Source organism: Herpailurus yagouaroundi, unplaced genomic scaffold (genome assembly GCF_014898765.1).
Source record: "Herpailurus yagouaroundi ecotype Mexico unplaced genomic scaffold, PumYag 254, whole genome shotgun sequence".
NCBI classification, from domain to species: domain Eukaryota; kingdom Metazoa; phylum Chordata; class Mammalia; order Carnivora; family Felidae; genus Herpailurus; species Herpailurus yagouaroundi.
In genome coordinates, this window is record NW_024412471.1 from 265075 (window position 1) to 285304 (window position 20230).

Consider the following 20230-nt stretch of genomic DNA (forward strand, 5'->3'; position numbering starts at 1 on the left):
TAAAAACAGAATAGAATGATGATTACCAGGGGCTGTGGGGACGTGAGAAATGGGAGATGTTGGATAAGGGTACAAACTTTCAATCATAAGATGAGTAAGATCTGGGACTATAATGTACAGCATGGTGACTACAGTTAATAATACTGTATTGTGTACTTGAAATTTATTGAAGGAGTAGATCTTACATGTGCCTACCCAGAAACACACACACACACACACACACACACACACACACACACACGTAAGTGTGTGATGTCATGGATATGTTAATTAGATTGATTGTGGTAAACATTTCATAATATATATGTATATCAAAGTTGTGTAGTACACCTTAAATATATACAATATTTGTCAATGATACTTCAATAAAGATGGGGGAAAAAACTTTCCATTCAGGATACCACACAGAATTCTGTAGCCCTTTTTAAACTCTGTAAAGAGATTTTAAGTTCTTAAGATCTGATAAAGTTTGAAAATAAAGACTTCTTAGGGAATGAGAAAGAATGAAATCTGGCCATTTGCAGCAACGTGGATGGAACTGGAGGGTACTATGCTAAGTGAAATAAGTCAATCAGAGAAAGACAGATACCATATGTTTTCACTCATATGTGGATCTTGAGAAACTTAACAGAAGACCATGGGGGAGGGGAAGGGGAAAAAAAGTTACAGAGAGGGAGGGAGGCAAACCATAAAAGACTCTTAAATACAGAGAACAACCTGAGGGGAAAGTGGGTGATTGGCGTTGAGGAGGACACTTGTAGGGTGAGCACTGAGTGTTGTATGGAAGCCAAGTTGACTATATATATATGTGTATATATATGTGTATATATATATATATATATATATATATATATATATATATATATAAAACTTCTTAGGGAAAGTGTGCACCAACCCACAGCTGTGTGATAGATTCATTGTGGATTCTTCTATTTGGGGCTGTATCTTCAGTCCTTTGAGGAGGTTGGAAGAGCAATCTAGTAGGAAGGCAAAACAATAAACAAATATGTGATGTAGAGTTAGTAGTAAAGTGATCTAGGAGCAGGGTAGGGTGAAGAGCTGAGGTAGCGCAGTCTGAGCCTCGTGGCCAGAGGTGAGATATATGGAGTGTTTAACACTGAAACAGGTTCAATGAACAGTTGATAGTATTTAGCTTGACTTTTTTCTGTCTGAGAAATACATGGAAACTATGCCTCTGAGTCTTCTCTACTGTTCCCTGGGGATAATCAGACTGGATTAAAAAATATAGGAAGTTCCCATAGGATAGACACATAAATGAGGAATATTCATTTCTTTTTTTTTTTTATATGAAATTTATTGTCAAACTGGTTTCCATACAACACCCAGTGCTCATCCCAAAAGGTGCCCTCCTCAATACCCATCACCCACCCTCTCCTCCCTCCCACCCCCCATCAACCCTCAGTTTGCTCTCAGTTCTCAACAGTCTCTTATGCTTTGGCTCTCTCCCACTCTAACCTCTTTTTTTTTTTTTTCCTTCCCCTCCCCCATGGGTTCCTGTCAAGTTTCTCAGGATCCACATAAGAGTGAAACCATATGGTATCTGTCTTTCTCTGTATGGCTTATTTCACTTAGCATCACACTCTCCAGTTCCATCCACGTTGCTACAAAAGGCCATATTTCATTTTTTCTCATTGTGGTTTATATACACTATGGAATACTACGTGGCAATGGGAATATTCATTTCTTTATTTGATAAGAAAATATTGAGTACCACCCTGTGCTAGACTCTGGGGACATCAAACAGATAGGACCTAGTTCTCATCTCCTGTACAGCTTCTGTCTAGTCGCAGCAGAACGTGCATGTGGATCAGACATGAGGGCTGACCACAAGGATCTCTGAGAATATTAGTTACTGTCTACTTTTCTCAGCCCTTTGGAGCCACACATACTATTCCACCCCCTCCCCTCACTGTGGCCCAGTCTGCTGCATCACCCACCTGTTCCACACAGCTAACTTGCTAATTGTGCCATCAGCAACCATCAACAGGGTGGAGATGCTTACACCAGTGACAAGGAATGACATATTGTGACATTTTCCCTAGCTAACTTCTGTCTGAAGAGTTGGCCTAGATTCTCCCTTGTTGTCGAGCATCAAGTCCCAGGGGAGGAGCTGTTATCTGGGTGCCCCACTCCTTATGCCCCTTTAAGGGATGCTGCCAGTTAGCTATCAAACCTCTACCCGATTTCCATTTTCTTGGAAAGTTACTTTGTTTGAACTTTGAGGAAGAGTCAAAGAATTGGAAGTACAGACAGTCAGGGCTAGAAACAGCCATTGGTGATTGTGTCACCCAGCTTCTTCGTTTTATAGAGGAGGACACTGAGGCCCAAAGGGTGAAGGGGCTTATTCAGTGTTAGAGAAAGAACTGTTTCAGATCTGGCATGAGAACAGAGGTGGAAGAAGCTGGTAGACAATAGTCATTTGAATCATCAGATTACACCTTTTCATAATCAGATCCATAAATAAAACATTCTCTCATTGCATTTTACTTTAGAACTATTAAATTTCAAACCATGATAATCTCTTAATAGTCTTCATCTGATATGATTGCCACTCTCTTACTCTCTAAGTAGCCTTTCAGGTCTACAGACAGAGCCCCTCCAACCAGAGACAGGACAAAAGCTTCATGGACTGTGGACCTAGCATGTACTGGGCACTATTTCAGGTAGTTTTATGAGACACCATCCCTCTGAGTGGAGAGATCCTACAACTTGTCTGATCACATAGGCCCCTCTGACTCAAAAGTCCCAATCTTAGGACAACACTGGCTGTTGTTCCCCCTACACCTGCCATGCAGTTTAGATCAGTCATCTCCTTGCTCAAATAAGAGAGGCATCTCATGTAAAGGGACCAGCACAGTACCCAGCACATAGTAAACCCTCAATAAATAAAAGACAATTCCCTCTGTCCTTCCCTGCAGACATCAAAAATCATATTAGCTATACATACATATACAATATATGTATAAGGTATTTTAAGGTAAAAAACTTAGATGTATATGACTATATGTTTATTTCTTAATTTTTAGAAATGTTATGAGGTCTATCTGTATATATTAGCCTTACTTACTCGTGGATAATTTTGGAGGAGGCATTTTCCTGAGAGAGGAAACATCATTAAAAAACATCCTACACAGGGAAGTGGGGTTAGGATTTGACTCAGAGGACTTTTCTTTTCCAAAAAACATTGTAGGAAAGCAGACTCATGGTAGAGCCCAAGAGAGTTGCGCCTCAGCCTATCTGAAGAGACTGTTCCCAGCGCTCCAGGGTAGAGCCCAAGGGAACAACACCCCAGCCCATCCAAAGACACTGTCCCCAGTCTTCCAGGGATTGCTTCCATGCTCTGGACTTGCCATTCTCTTTAAATCATTCCCAATGAGTCCTTTATAGATAGTGTAGAAAGGCCAGTAGTCAGGAAATCTGGATTCTTTAACATGAGAAATGGCACATTGAGTTTTTTTTTAACTTTAAAAAAAAGAACTTTTGATTAGCCTAAAACTCATCAGTTTTAGAGATGAGAACTCCAGCATCATGCAATGTGAAGGTACTTGTGCTGTAGGCAAAGACCACCTGATGCTGGCACTTGAAGGCTCCCTTACTCACAGAGCAGCCTGAGCTTTCATATGACAGCTGTACAAGCTAAGCCCAGAGCCAGGTGTATGAGCTACACAGGACAGGGTAGGAGAAAACCAGGTCAATTAATATTACTGGGCAGTTGTTTTAGATGATCCTTTAGATGCTCTAAAAATATGAATTTCTTTTTGCAGAGAAAAATCAATTTTAATAGGCACAAATAATATGGTATCTGTCACCTGCCCCCTTGAAATCTCTCAAGTGTTCCCTTTGACCTGGTGGATATCTCCAGTGACACCATCGATCCTCACCTTCAGCAGCTCCCATCAGGCCCTCCTGCCCTTCTGTCTCACTGCACACTCTCTCCCTTCAGCTCCTCCCTCCTGCCAGGCCCCCTCCTCCCACAGAGTCCCTGGCTGTGCTCTTGCCTCTGCCTGGAGAAGCCTTCCCTTGCTTCTCTGTGATTAACTCCTACTCAACCTTGAGATGGAGCTGCACTTTCTCAGAAAAGTCTTTTCTGATCTCCCTGGCCAGGGAAAACTGGCATATTACAAGAAGTCAGGACACCCAGTATCCTTTATAGCTGTGCACCTTTATATGTATTTACTGGATTTTTTTTAATCATTTATTCTCCCTCTCTGCTGTAAAACAACCCAGTAAAGATGGTGCCTGGAACAAAATAGGTGTTCAATAACTATTTATTATGTAAATGAATGAAAATCAGACACAGAAGTTACTTCTAGACCTTCCAGACTGGCCAGGCTCAGAGGGAATTCTCAAGTCCTGGCATCTGGCTACTCAGTCCCCTGAGGTCTGTGTAAGGGGAGAGGAGTCTCCAGCACCAGGTGTTGGGGTTCACTGGGAGGTGCTCCTGGAGGTACACTCTGGGTGTCTTGAAAGCCTAGATTCCATTGGCTGCTTCTCCATATATGCTCTTTCCTACATGACACACAGCAGGGCTCTCCCAAAGCTTCTGGAGCTATAGAAGAATATTTCTGTTCTACCCCACCTTATGCTTCCAAACTTAATCCCCTGCTCCACGGGGATCAAGAACTTTGATTTATTTGCTTTCAACATGATGTTAACTTTCTGGGGTCTAGGTGGTAGTTACATAGATGTGTTCATTAAGTGATGAACTTAAAATTTGTGTACTTTTCTGTGTGTTATATTTCAATATAAAACCTCAAAAATATTTACAAAGACCTTAGCAGCAACTCATAATAATGATAGAGACACAAACAGAGAGAGACCAAAAGTAGGAGAAGGAAATAAAAAAAGAAAGAGAAATGAAAATATACAGTAAAACCTTGGCTCGCAAACATAATTCATTCCGGAAACATGCTTGTAGTCCAAAACATTGTATATCAAAGTGAATTTCCCCATAAGAAATAAGGGAAGCTCAGATGATTTGTTCCACAATCCAAAAAATTCATTTAAAAGTGATTACAATATGGTAATAAAATACAAAATAATAAGGAAAAATAAACAAATTAACCTAAACTTACCTTTGAAAATCTTTGTGACTGGTGTGAGGTAGACAGGAGAGAGGAAGGTTATCATGTAGGACAACTTTCAGTATCACTAATGGATGTTGACTACAGTACGGTATTAATACACTCTTATCATATACTGTATTTAATGTAACTAGCAATAAGGCAGCAGAAGAAAGGATCTATGTCTGCAGGCAGCCTGACCTAGAATGAAGCAAAGCATTCCTAAGCTTACTCATGTATGGAAAAGCAAAGGACTATCCATAGGTGCTTTGAAGTAACAAAAAATATACTAGTGCCAGTTGTAGGCACCTTCCAATGATCTGAAAAAATCACTGATTTCTTCTAAACACCATTGCCTGAGACCAAGCATCTGAGCATGGGAGACGGCCACCCACAATCCCACAACAAAAGAAAGAGAGAGAGAGAGACGAACCCTTGGCTCAGTTGTGATCATGTGATGCTCAGTGTCACTCATATTGCAAGACATCACTCGTTTATCAAGTTAAAATTTATTAGAAATGTTTGCTCGTCTTGCGGAACACTCAACAATCCAAGGCTTTGCTGTGTATCATAAAGGGCAACAAGGGGATGGTTAAATAAATCACTGACTAGCCACACATCAGAAATGTCAGAAAACAAGCCACAAGAAGTAAAAGATACGATTATATGCACTAACAAAAACTGATGATGAATATTCACTATTAAATGAAGACAGATGATCACAGAGCAATCACATACTGTGATTCTACATTACAAAAAGGGGAGATCTTCAGGATATGTATTGGGTTGAGATTTATTAATGCATGTGTTTATTTTCATCTACATTTCTTCTACTCACTCTCCCTACCAAGAGAATTTTGTGTTTGCCTTTTATGCTTTATAGTCTCTTCCCTTTTCCCTGTATAAAAACAATAGAAAGCGCTGGGGGGCAAGGGAGAGGTTTTTGTTCCTGGGTCAGTTCCTCTGGAAAGGAGAATCCCAGGATTTGGTAAAGAATAGAGAAAAGTAACAAAGCAGCCAGAGAGACTCAGGCTGTACCACCAGGATAAAACATGATTCGGGGGTGGGGAAGGGGGTGGCAAGGGAGAAAGAGACAAAAGAAACCACACTGTCTGGATGTTAGAGAGTATTTGGGGGTGTTCAGTGAGGGAATCTTGAGCATCTGTGCTCAGGATATGGGATAATTCAAGAGGAGAGAAAGTAGGAGTTTAGAAATATGAGTTATGAAATGGATTCCCTACAATAAGTGTTGGGCTAGGCTTTTAGGATGCCACCCATTTTCTGCATACATTGGACCACTGGGCGCTAGACAAAGACTTAATCCAAACTCAGTGTAGGCATCCTTAGAAAAGAGTGTGGAATTAGAAGTTAAAAAGTAACTTAATTTTTATCTATAAATGTCGTGCAGCTGACCCGTGAACAACATGGGTTTGAACTTCATAGGTCCCATTATATGTGGATTTTTTTCAATAAATACAATATAATAAATGTATTTTCTCTATCTTATGATGTTCTTAATAACACTTTCTTTTCTCTAGCTGACTTTATTATGAGAATACAAGATAGAATACACATAATATACAAAATATGTGTTAATTGACTGTTTATGTTATCAGTAAGGCTTCTGGTCAACAGAAGGCTACTAGTAGTTACCTTTCTGGGGAGTCAAAAGTGTGGAATTTTGATGGTGTGGGGGATCAAGGCCCCTAACCCCTCCATGGTTCAGGCATCAAATGTACTATTCAAATGTATACATAAGCTCATTCTACTTACCTTATTGTTAATTAATAAATACAAAGCATTGCATTCCCACGTTCATTGCTGAAGGAGCAGCTCAGGGACCTCCAACACTGCAGGAGCCACTCAGTGCTGTAAGAGGAGACCACTGGGCTCAGTGACTGGGCTGCAGTGGGTTTGGCTGAGGGATGGGTTATGATTTGGGAGACCATGGGTGACTTAGATGTTCAAAGGCAGCACAGTTGTCCAGATGACTTTATGCCAGTGGTCCAGAGCAACCCAACAGAGGTTGCTTAGAAACAAACCCAAGGTCCCCAGCTCTTGTTGGAATGTTCATTTACATACTCACCAAACATGCTGCCTCTTCTGCTCATGCACCAGGACTTGTGAAGCTGCTTTGAACAGCACTAACCCCCTACCTATTTTTTAATGTGTGGGTTTACGATCTCTAGTTATAAAAGTTTACTCCAACCCCCCAGAGTCAACAAAGTAATGGAAGAAGTGCTCATGAGGAAGGGTGTCTGGACCGAGACCCAGATGCTTATGCCAAAAGGCCCTCCTTCCTCTTGACAACGTCTCCCTCACTACCAGGGGTGTTTCCCAGGCCAACATGGCTTCAGGGGAGTCCTCACCCTTTCCCGCAGATTTGACCCTGTGGCTGCAGGAGAGCAAGCACATCAGATAAGAAAATGGAATCCATAGAGCCACTCGCACAGAAGCAGGGGCATCATCATGAGGCTCCTGAGCAGATCTGATTTCACAGGCTTTCAACATCCAGAAAACTGAACCCTGAGTTTACATATAGCAATCATGCTGCCATAAGGGCCTCAGCATGGCCAGATCCTCTCCTCAACAGAGGGCAGGAAAGAGGCACCCCCCCAACCCCCAAATCTCCAGCTAACTTGCACAGGGAAGTTTATTAGCAGAATTCTAGAATACTCAGGATCCCAGGCTGGGATTGCAGCAGCTTGGTAGGCTTGTTCATATCTGTACAGACCTTTCCCTTTGTTGAGAAGCAAGAGGAAGACTTTCTGATAGAAAAGCATAAATATGGACCAAATACACAGGATGTCACTGTGAATTGCATTCAGAGCTTTATTCTTGCCAAAGTTTGGGGGTGCGCTAACTCTGGCAGGCTGCCTTGATAGAGAAGCACAGTGCACGGTGAAGCAGTGAGATTCTACATCACCAGGAATACAGGGAGGGGGCCAGAGGCTGGTGAAGGTTCCAGAAGGTAGAGCAGGGCCATTCTGTATTTAACAGCAGCAGTCATCCTCATGATCACAGCATGCAGGACCTCGGGACCTCATAGGGATAATTCCCAAACAGCAGCACCCAGAACCATAGCACCCGGAGCTACAGCACCCGGAGCCACAGCACCCGGAGCTACAGCACCCAGAATCTTCACAGCAGCCAGATGATCCTGAGTTGCAGTCCTGGGGCCGTTGGATCCAGCGTCTCAGGGGACTCACCCCGAAGGTCCGGGGAGCCAGACAGCAGTAGCTGGTGGAACTGGGAGCAGAGGATGGGTCAGGGGTGCAGCACGACATGGCCAAGCCACTTGTGGGAGCCTGAACGTAGTAGGTCTGTCCAGAAGAAGGGCCCTGTACATAGCACGTCTGGGTCTGACAGGGGGCTGGGCACTTCACATAGGTTGTCTGGCACGGAGCTGGGCACTTCACATACGTCTGGCACAGAGCTGGGCACTTCACATAGGTTGTCTGACACGGAGTTGGGCACTTCACATATGTCTGGCAAGGAGCTGCATATTTCACATAAGTTTGAGTCTGGCATGGCACTTGGTATTTCACATAGGTTTGGGTTGGGCAAGGAGTTACATGTTTCACATAGGTTTGAGTCTGGCATGGAGCTGGGCATTTCATGCAGGTTTGAGTCTGGGAGGGAGCTGGGCCTTTCACAGAGGTACCTTTAGTACTCTGCACAGCTCCTAATCCTGAGCCTTTCACGCAAGATGGGGGGAACTGTGGCTGCTTCTGCTGGTCACACATCTTCCTGTGGCTTTGCAAAATCTGAAAAGAAAGGTCTCATCAGAACTAGGAAGGTTCCCAGGGAAATCCACAGCATCCCCTTTGAATAGAAGCGTCTGTAAGTGGAAGCCAAAAAGGCTTCTCAAAAAGAGAAGGTCACAAGCACCCAGACCTAACACACGCTGGACTGAGAGCCAAGCATGTTGTTTAGCTTTTTGCCTGTGCCTGGCTGTGTGCCTCAGTTTCCACAGTGAAAAATGAAGAGGTGGGAGGAGTGATGTATGTTTCTACCCAATTCTCCAAGCCCCCTCTCTTACTTTGGTGACTGCATTATAGATTCTCCTTGGGTAATTCTTGCCCGGGTGATTTTCCCTTACCACCAGTTCTCTCAAGACTGGCTTCCCTATTCCCTCCTGCCAGACCAGGCAGCCCCAGGAAAGGCAAGTTCTTATCAGTGGCCCCTGAGCCAGTGTGAGTCTCAAGCTGAGCCCCGCAGAGCCTGATGAGGCCGGAGTTTGAGCGAGTTTCCACCATTTGCTCTTCGAGTGAGCCGGACTACCACTTCACCCCATAAAAGGACCCAGGAGAAAAACACATGACTGCACACAGAGGGAGAGAGGACGGCATTTCTCTGGAGAATACCTTTCACGCAGGACCCACCACTCAGCTTAGCTGCCTCTCCCCATCACACTCCAGCCTCCAGCTCCCACCAGCTCTGCCCCAGCTCCTTCAGCGGCTGCCCTCATGACAAGTCCTGACCACCCTCATCCTACCCCAGAGCCATCTCTCCTTCCTGCTGTGTCCCTAATCCCAGGCACAGACTTACCCTCTTCGCTGACAGGAGCAAGACAGGAAGAAGCCAGGGATCTAAGGAGTTGGCTGTTGGAGAGGCCTTTTATAGGGTGGCAATGAGGCAATTTAATGGCATCTAAATGAAGCAGGAGAGATCACGAGGACCAGGACTGGCACGGCATTAGTGAGATTCTTCCCCAGTATGCCTGGCTCTTCACTCAGAGGCAGGGCATGTCTCTGCTTGACACTGAATTTTCCAGAACATGAGATAAATGATTCCTGTGGCCTTCTTCATGAAACAAGTCAGTCTTCTTTTCCTAGAAGTTATGAGAGATGAGATACCTGTGAGATCTGTACCTACGAAGCCATTTCTAGGTCATTTGAGTCTTTAAGGACTCGTCCAAGATGCTGTCAGCTTCTCAGTGTTTCATACACTGTGCCCAAAGCTACACTGCTTCTTCCCAGCCAAAACAGTGTGTTCTTTCCAAGGGCCTCCATGGTGAATCCTGCTGGTTTGGGTTGCTGAGCCTGGTGGTCTTTGCCTCCATATGGCAGCAGCCCCCTCCACCCCCCCACCTCCCCGCCCAAGAACTCCAGGTTAATTCCATGGACTGGCAGGTTATTCTAAGTTTATTTGGGAAACTGGGTAGGAACTTAATGATCTCAGACCTCAGGTTCTATATCTGGGATGTCTCTCCTCAGCTTCTCATGCCCTTATGACCCCCAATCCTCAGCTTGTGCCTCACAGCCTCCCCATCCTCACCTTCCTGGACCTCACTACCAAGCCTAGATCCCCAAGAACCCAGTACAGTGGGAATTCTAGCCAAATGAACACTGTGTGATAACAATAATAGAGGACTCTAACATTTAACTGAATGTTTCTTATGTGCCAAACAGTTCCTGAAAGATTAATGAAGTTATCCATTGTCACAAAGCAATTAGGTAAGAAGCTCAAATTCACACGCAGGCAGTTTGCTTTCATAGGCCATGCATGGTCTTTATCACTATAACATGTTGCTTTTTATTTCTGGATGTAGCAATGTCCCTGAATATCTGCCTCCTTCCCTTTCTTCAATGTAGTAAATACAGCAAGAGACATGGGAATAATATGCATTAAGCGCATCCTGTGAGGTAGGCTATGTTAGCCATATTTTGACAATGAAACTGAGACCCAGAGGCCTATTTCACCAAGGTTGTCCCATTGATAGGCAATGGAGTATCATTTAAACCCAAGTCTGTCTAGTTTCAGAGCCCATGCTCTTCCCACTGAACCATGTCAGGTTGCCCAATGCAGAAAGGTATCTTGATCCTGAGCCAAGTCCTGATTGCAAACTGCCACTCCCTCATATCAGCCAATGTAGGCCCCACCATGGTCCCGCTGCCTCTAAGGGAACAGCTGCCTCTGAATTTTTCCATAATGGATCTCTATTTACCCAGGACCCATAAGCCTTAAGGCTCCCCAGTTTCCTAAACAAAGAAAACAAACCCCCATTAGTCCACAGACACTTCCTTGATGCAAGCCAAATCTTGCAGGGTCTGCCCCTGAACAATTTGGAGGAAGCAAGGGGGAGATTCAGCCCCAGGCTTGGAAAGTTTCCTGCTTCCCCACATTGGGTGGGCCTGTAGCACTCCATAGATTTGTGTGTGAAGCCCACCAGTCCCTGTCCTGAAGGGGATCAGGGAAGAGGGGAGGGAAGTGGTTTAAGGCTGCTCCATTGCCTGTCCTCCTCTGTCCCACCTCAGCTGACACCCAGGCCTGATGTTTTATGATGGAAATGGGACAAGGATTATCTTTTATTGAAGCTGTACATGTCACAGAGGGTAGCTCATCACATTTAGTCTCCATAAGACTGTGTTAAATAAATAAAGAGCCAAACTTGCCCAAGCTCACATAGCAATAAGTGGTAGATCCATAATTTTGAACCCAGGTTTATTCCACTTTTTTTTCTGCCACATGCTGTTTTTAGCATTGAAATACATGAAGTTTTAGGAACCATACCTTTTAGCCAACAGACATGGTTATTAAGAAGCCCTCTATATCAGATGTAGGATGGGACAGCCCCTCTCTACAGGGAAGAAAATGCCCTAGAAGGCCAACCACTTTAGGGTATGTCAACAAAACAGAAACTGTTCAAGGCACAAATAACTCAGCTCTAGTTCTGATTCTGCCATTGACACACAGTGTGGCTCCACTGTGCCTTGCTATCTCTAGGCAGTTAATGTTAATGAAGTTATAGTTAATAAAGCCCCTCTTAGCTATGATATTCTATGATTATAGGAGCTTGTTCTACAAAGGAAATGTGTTCATATCCTAACTGCCTCTAGACTATAATTTCTGTGCATTGGTAACTGTGGATGCACTCATTGTATATCACCTGGCTCTAGCACAGTACCTGGGAACACTAACTGGACCAATGGATGAATGACTGAGTGAATGAGGATGCTTTACAGTACAGCCTAAACCAACCTCCTTCCTCCATGCAGCAAATGCCCATCCTGCTATTAGTTACTCTGTGCACGTCATGATATCTCTCAGCTCTGATTGGCTCACTTCCTCTCCATGGGGTCAGGCTGTCAGTAATGGGTTTGACATCTTCAGTCAGCACGAACATCTCTGATGAGGATACTGTTTCCATGTGCCACCAAAACAGTTGTGTGGGTTGTGCCCCACACATTTTATAGGCTGGAAAGGCAAGGTGTGGAGAAGTCAGATGACAGGTACAAGTGCCAGGATGAGTCACAGGGTTATCCTCAGAAGGCACCACTTATCTCTTTGGACATAAGCCCATAGAAGCAGAGACCTGTGGATTCATGCAATAATAGTCTGGTAGACTCACAGGGTAATAGGTAGAGAGAATCATGAATTCACAGAATAACAGGATCACAAATTCAGAATCATGGCATCTCTGAGGTGGAGGGGACTAAAACATGTCATGGAGTCTGGCTCCTGCCATAACACAAGGCAATATCTGAGTCTTAATATCTGAGGCTTAATGGGCTGCTCTCCTTAAGAAAACCTTCGGTCTTTAAAAGCTCTCTGCAGTCCACTGGTTAGTTCATTTCCATACTTACTATCTGGATAGTCAGAAACTGTATACTAGATGATCTTAAGGTCCTTTACAGCACCAGCATCAAGGAATCCTGACATGAATTACATGTTTGAAGTTGTACCCATAAGTGCATGAACCAAATCAAGATTTCAACTCAGTGGTAACCCAACACTGACCAGTAAATTGGAGGGGCAAGTACCCAATTTGACATGTTGCTCCTTGAAGACAGGCCATGGGCGTCCTCACATCCTGGGTGTTTTCCTTGATCAGGGACTGCAGGAACTCAAGGGCAAAATCTGGGCCCCTCTTTTTTTGTGTGGAAGAGAAGTAAGAGGAAGTAAGAAGCCACAGAAATAGGAGATGGAGGGCACAAGAATTGTGCAAGAGAAATCTCACTTCTGTGTCTGAGAAGACAATACAGAGGTCCCCTCCCTTAGATCCCATGTCCCTGTACCTCTCTGCTCCAGGCTCAACTCTGAGACTTTTGCCAGATATCCCCTGAACCATTATTCCAGTGACAATATGAGATTCCTCCTATATTATCAGGAGATTGTATCATAGAACCACAGAATGGAGGACTGGCAAGGGTAGGGCCATTACAGGCATAGAAACTGGCCCCTATATTGGGACTGAAGCCCACAGCAAAGGGAAGAAATTTGATCAAGGCTAAACATCCAAGTAGGAGCAGACTTTAGACAGCAATTTCTGAATTCCATCCAGGATACATTCCCTTACAACACATGGCCACTGAGTAGGCTTTTTAGGGAACACCCTCACCTGACCTCATCCTTGCCTCCTTCCCTATCCCCCAACCCCACCAAAACTACCACAAGAGGATCCAGTGAAAGTCCTCAAAGGAACATCCTTTATGGAGCAGAGACTGTTTTCATGTATGTAGAGGAGGGTCACACAGGATTCCCACTGTGTGCACATGTGGGTCATTGAAATTTGAGAACCGAGCCCCACCTGGATCAAAGCCTGGGTTATGTCTGGGTCAGAAACACAGGGTAAGACAGCACCAGAACCCTCTTGATTACAGAGGCCAGGGAACACTGGTGCCTGTATATCCCTCTTTCTCCTAGAATGACCCACTGGGGTTGGTTTCCTTGAACTTCTGTCAGCCTTTCCCTTATTTTATTCTCTTATAACACACAAAAGGTAACCAGTCTCTTGGGTTTATCTACCACTTTGTAGAGCTGTTTAAGTTCAGAGTTTAAGGACCATCCCTTGAAATTTTTAGTAGAAATGGCCTCATCTTTGCATTTTAGGATACAAGGAAGTTCTCTGCTTCCTTAATACATTACTGCAAATATAATCCACTGAATCATATTCCCTATTGGAGCCCCCCCTACCTCAACCACTCCATCCATCCTTCCAGTGAAAATAGCATGTTTTGTCCTTTATCCCAATCCCCCACCCCCACCCCAAGACCAACACACAAAGGACCAACTTCATTCCTACAAACTTATGCCAGAGAGTACATGGTTCTCCTCACAGCCTGGTTACATAATCTTAGGCAATCTACTGAACTTTTCTGGATCTCAGCTTCTTCATCTGTAAAACAGAGACACTAATAGTCAGATCATGCAACTCTTCTGCTAAATGCATTCTAATGACTTCTCACTCTGTTCAAGGTCAAAGCCTAAGTCTTTACAATCACTGTCAAAGGGATACACAGACTGGACCCATGACCCCTCACCCTTACTTTCTAACTTCATGTCTCACACTGTCCCCTACTCAATCCCTTGATACAATGGTCTCCTTGCAGTTCATCTGATGTTACAGGCACCTCTTGCTTCAGGGAACTTTGTTCTTTTTTTTCTTTCCCCAAAATGTTCTCCCAGACACCCATGTGGCTAACTTGCTCACTTCCTTCAGTCTTTGTCCAATTATGACCTTGGGAAGGCCGTTGCTAGTGACCCTGTTTAAAAGCATAACCATCACCTACCTGGCAGACCCTATCCCTCTTCCAAGCTTTGTTTTTCCCCATAGAGTTTGCAACCATTTAACACATGACATATTTTAAGTATGTACATGTTTTCCATTTTCTCACATTAGATTGTAAACTCTATCAGGTATCTTCACCCCTTTGGTTCACTGCTCTATCCACAGTGCTTTTCTCAAGCACTTGGTGCCCTCAAAATATACCTGTTGGATGAGCAAATAACATATTTTTCCTTATTCATTTTGTTTGTCATCTGTTTCTTTATTAGAATAAATTAAGTGAGGGAGAAAATTTTATGTTTTGTTCACATCTATATTCTTAGATCTTAAAACTGTTCTTGGAACATAGTAGGCACCTTATATATATTTTTTGAATAAATACTCCAGACAAATATTAACATGAAATAAATCATGTGTCTAACATATGAGCAAGTATTAATTGAATGTGGGTTAGTTTTGCTAGGATTGATGTCCATTATCCCACATCAACTATATGGAATACTCACAATTGCATTCAATCCTGGGCAAAAAAAAACCTGAAAGCAGATAGGCAGGGTAAGAAATAGGAGCTTTCTTCTAATTCAGATGAATTGCATTCCAAAAAGTCTGAGATCTCATCACCGCAGTCCCTGGTCATTTCTACCACTGTCTTCTACCCTTTTCTCAGACCAGGATTAGAATGAAGTTCTACCCTTCTCCTCCTCACACTCCATTCTAGAGACATGAAGCTCCTTGTTACATAGCCCTGCTGATTTGAGGCTCCCTGAAAACAAAACACTTTTGTTTCCAGGGCCCTCCTGAGCAAACACAGCTATTTGGCAAGTCACAGGATGACAGGTAGGAGTCTGGCACTGCTGCCATGGCTTTGATGCTTCCATATCTCTGGGTAACCCCAGGTGCCCTTCTTACTTCTTTAGCCCCTCCAATACTCTTATAACAAGCTCTCTGCATTAAACTCCTCTTTATTTCAAATAGCCGTAGTAGTCTCTGTTCTCATGACTTGACACTGACATCCTGAAACTTTTATAATATAAATTACACAGTGCAATCTTCTCCAGGGAGAAGGGAAGAGGCATTTAAAAAATGAGGGAAATAGATATGCAATCTCAAATGGTGGTGAATACAAGAACAATAACAAATCAGGCTTATTTCAAAAAGGGTTTCTCAAAAAGCTTAAGGGAGCCATATTGATGCCCACCTCAGCTCTTCATTGTTTCCTCTCAGTGAATTCATTTGAGCTCTCCACATGACTACAAGGCTAGGATGGGTCTGCAATATCTAATCTATCATATACAAGGCTTCTGAGAGAGAGCCCAAATCAGCAGAGCTCAGAAACAAGGAGCTTCCTATCTCTAGGGCAGCATATGGAAAAGAGAAGGAAAGAACTTCATTCCAATCCTGATGCTTGGGTCTCTATAAATAGTCTTCTAAAAACTAAAATAAAAAAAAAACTGAAAAATTAAAAAGTCTGGGTTTTAATCATACTTTATTTAACCAAACTTCTGTATGTTCACAACACAGCATAAAGAGAGCACTTTCAAAGATGATCAGCAAGCTTTCTCCATCAGTTCCCAACTGGAGCTGGGACTATTCTGTTATCTCAATTCTCTTAAAAACAGTGAGCAAGTAGGAGAGAGAGAGAGACAGAGAGAGACAGAGAGAGACGGAGAGAGGTTGTCCTTAGGAGGTATGCATGAAGCAACAATTACATTTTTTACTTAATAGGATCTTCTGTCCAAATCACTTGAGTAGCATGGCTATTTTTCATCACCAATGTTTTTCCAGCTTTATTGAGATATAATTGACATGTAACATTGTATAAATTTAACGTCCATAATTGCCATCTCTTTTTTTGTGCCAAGAACATTTAAGATCTACTCTTGTCAACTTTCAAGTGTAGAGTACAGTAAGTACTGTTATCTATAATCACTATGTGGTACATCAGATCCCCAGAATTTATCATCTTCTAACCAGAAGTTTGTACACTTTGACCCACATCTCCTCATTTGCCCTACTCCCTCCTAATCTTTTTTTAAGTTAGATTCCTCTGGGAATTCTAGTCCATCCTAATTTACTGACTTCACATGAATACTGCAGAAGTTTAGATTTTCTTGAAGATAAACATACATTAAATATCAATTCATTAAAGTTTAATTGGTTGGTTTTTTCTAGTCTAGTAAAAGCGGTAAGTCTGTCTTTCTAGCCAGGGAAGACAAGGATTTAGGTAAGAAAAAGAAAAAAATGGAATAAAAGCCACCAATAAAATTGGGACTTGAAGGTAAATTTACAGTTGCAAAGCACATGCTTTAGGATATTTTTCAACAACCTGAGTAAAATTGATATTCACATGAGGCCAAAAAGAGCGCAAACCCAAAGCATAAAGTTGATGGCTTCTGAGCAGCAAATCATCAGCAAATCCCAGGTGGGTAAGACAAGAGAGAAAAGGGGACAAAAACACCAAGCTACAGTAGGTTTTTTGTCTTTTAATGCTTGCAACGCTGTTCCTCAGTGTTCCTTTTGGTTAAGATCAGCAGCAGCCCCCAGAGCAGCAGTCAGATCCTTCAGCCTGTTGGCTGCTGCCACTGCTACAGCATTCAGAGCTCTAGTGTCTGTGGCAGTGGGACCTGCGTTGCCTGTGGTGGCTCAGACAGCAGCCACCACCCCCAGAGCTACAGCAGCCTCCGCCCCCAGAGCTGGAGCCACAGCCGGAAGAGACTGGGGGGCACTTGGGTGGACATTTAGGGGGACATTTAGGGGTGGGACACTTTTGCAGGCATTTGGGAGGGGGTTGGCACTGCTGCTGGTTCTGCTGACAGGACATCTTGGTGGGATTTCAGCCAACCTGAATGAGAAAACAGAAACATACCCAGAATTAACCTTCAGAGCCATTACATTTCTCCCTCTTTTGAAATCCTTCCGCAGGGTTGGGGAAGGATATCTAAAATATGTGCACATCTTCATTATCCATTCATCAGTCAATGGACACTTGGGCTGTGGTATATATATATATATATATATATATATATATATATAGACTATCACTCAGCCATAAAAAGCATGAAATCTTGACATTTCCAACAACATGGATGGAGCCAGAGAGTATAATCCTAAGTGAAATAAGTCAGTGATAAAAAGACAAATGGGCGCCTGGGTGGCTCAGCCGGTTGAGCGTCTGACTTCTGCTCAGGTCATGATCTCGCAGTACATGAGTTCGAGCCCCGCGTCAGGCTCTGTGCCGACAGCTGGGAGCCTGGAGCCTGTTTTGGATTCTGTGTCTCCCTCTCTCTCTGCCCCTCCCCCATTCATGCTCTGTTTCTCTCTGTCTCAAAAAATAAATAAACATTTAAAAATTTTAAAAAAGACAAATACCCTATGATTTCATTCATATGTGGAATTTAAGAAATAGAATGAGGAAAAAAAAGGGGGGTGGGAATAAAGACAGAGGCAAACCAAGAAAAAGACTCCTAGCTATAGAAAACAAACTGATGTTACCAGACGGGAGAGGGGTGGGGGGATGGGTGAAATAGGTGATGGGGATTAAGAGTGCACTTGTGATGAGCATCGGGTGATGTATGGAAGTATTGAATCACTATATTGTACACCTGAAATTAATATAACACTATGCTAACTGAAATTTAAATAAAAACTTTAAAAAAGATCTAAGTGTATGTAAACTTAGGTGTTGAAGCATATGGTAATAGCTCTGTTGTTAACTCATTGAACCTATACTAAGTTTAGTGTGTATTTCAAGTAACATCTTCATTCATGAAGATGTAAGTGTTTGTAAACTTATGTGTAGCAGCCTGTGTGAATAGACTTACCAACCTCATTGAAACTACTACTTTACTTGTTTAGAGTGGTCTACAGTTCTTGATTCTTTTTTTTTTTAATTTTTTTAATGTTTATTTATTTTTTAGAGAGGGAGAAAAAGAGAAAGAGAGAGAGAGAGAGAGAGAGAGAGAGAGTGTGTGTGTGTGTGTGTGTAAGCAGGGGAGGGGTAGAGAGAAGGAGACACAGAATTTGAAGCAGCATCCAGGCTCCGAGCTGTCAGCACAGAGCCCGACGCAGGGTTCAAACTAACGAGGTGTGAGATCATGACCTGAGCCAAAGTTGGACACTTAACCAACTGAGTCACCCAGGCGCCCCCACAGTTCTTGATTCTTAAGTGATTAAGAACAGCAGCTGAATTCATACATCAAGCAATATCCAAATGCTAGAATGAAATACTAGAATGGATATCTCATGTCCTTTCAAAGACATATTGAGTCCATATATATTGAGATATATATATGTCATAGATGTGTGTGTATGTGTCTGTGTCTGTGTGTATGTATATATGTGTACACACACACACACACACACACACACACACAGTATAAATTGGGGATCTGCACAGTCAGGGAAAAGCTTCCTTCAGAGCAATGGGCTCAGTGTTAGCAGGCCACTCACTGCAAGACTGTATAGTTCTTGGTCATATATCATCTCTGTCTCTGACCACATATATCACCTCCCCCTCTGACCACTAGCCCTCCTAAGTGGTTCCTGCTTGGTCCAGAGCATCAGTCCTGATTTTCTGTCCATGCCCACTGTTCTGTTCCACTCCACACTCCAGTCTGTCCCTCTCCCAGAATGGCATTCCACCTCCATCTCCACACTGCCCAGTGCCCCCCTGGGTCTCATAGAAACACTCACCCTTGTCTCAGACAACCGCAATCATGTCCCTGAGGAAGCTGAGCAGATGAGGTGCCAGCAGCAGGGACACCTTTTATATGGGCTCCAGGGCTGGGCTTCAGGTGAGCCATGCTTCTGGAAGGAGCAGGACGTGGCTCTTGCACAAGCAAAGCATGTGCAGGTTCTTCCTGACATTCCATAGCCCATTGGTTCTTTCCACACTGAGCTAGAAGTGGGAACTCCCAACATCAGGCAGCCTCAGGCAGGGCTTTGGGGGAACAAATATATATGTGGCATTCTGTAAATCATACTCTTCCCCTTGGCTCTGGTTCAGGTTTGTGGAGACCAAATTGCTGCTAGATAGAGGATGCTAGCACCGTGGTCTTTAAAATTCCTTTTCTAAGGAGGTTATGAATGCCTGTCTTTCCAACCTCTGTCTTAAACTCACCCTTGTCTACCTTTAAGAAATATCCCTTTGGCCTAGATCCACCTCCACATTGGGATCCAGTAGCTTCTACACAAGGTTTACCAGGTGCCATGAGGCTTTTCTTCCCAACAGGTTCAGTAATGTTTGGTCTAGTGTCCCAGTCCAGTAGTGGGCTGGACAGCCAATGTGTGCATCCCTTCCCAACTCTGCATTCAGTGCTCTCAGTTTGGTAGCTTGAAATCTGCCATGGTGGAAATATTTGCATCTTTGAAATTGGCACCAATTCACATTCCTTTTTTTCCCCAGAAATCCCACTACTTAAACATTTACCAAGATACCACTTCCCAGGGCTCAATCCACTCCCCTGGAGTAAACATTGCTCTTTTCATTGGGTCAAGTCCATGAATCTGTGTGTGGGAATAGAGCCTTCAATCGAGGCACCAAAAATCTTTTACAGAGCTGTTTCTCTAAGAATCCTTCAGATTGGATCTTGGAGGTTAGCATATTTGTACTTGTACTTGGGTCAGCCTAGGGAGG

At 43.4% G+C, this 20230-nt stretch overlaps 1 protein-coding gene and 1 long non-coding RNA gene across 2 annotated transcripts; both read right to left on the reverse strand.

The window, feature by feature from the left end:
- Positions 1–7892: 7892 nt before the first annotated feature.
- Positions 7893–9748, reverse strand: KPLCE (KPRP N-terminal and LCE C-terminal like protein). Its single transcript, XM_040461153.1, has 2 exons — positions 9636–9748; positions 7893–8851 (listed from the first exon to the last, which is right to left on the reverse strand). Exon 2 carries the CDS (start codon positions 8828–8830, stop codon positions 8078–8080), a length of 753 nt encoding a protein of 250 aa, XP_040317087.1. The 5' UTR covers positions 8831–8851; positions 9636–9748; the 3' UTR covers positions 7893–8077.
- A 6314-nt stretch (positions 9749–16062) lies between these two features.
- LOC121021030 (uncharacterized) lies at positions 16063–19418 on the reverse strand. Its single transcript, XR_005786399.1, has 2 exons — positions 19288–19418; positions 16063–17437 (listed from the first exon to the last, which is right to left on the reverse strand). It is a non-coding gene; the product is annotated as an uncharacterized LOC121021030 (long non-coding RNA).
- Between the last annotated feature and the right edge of the window lie 812 nt (positions 19419–20230).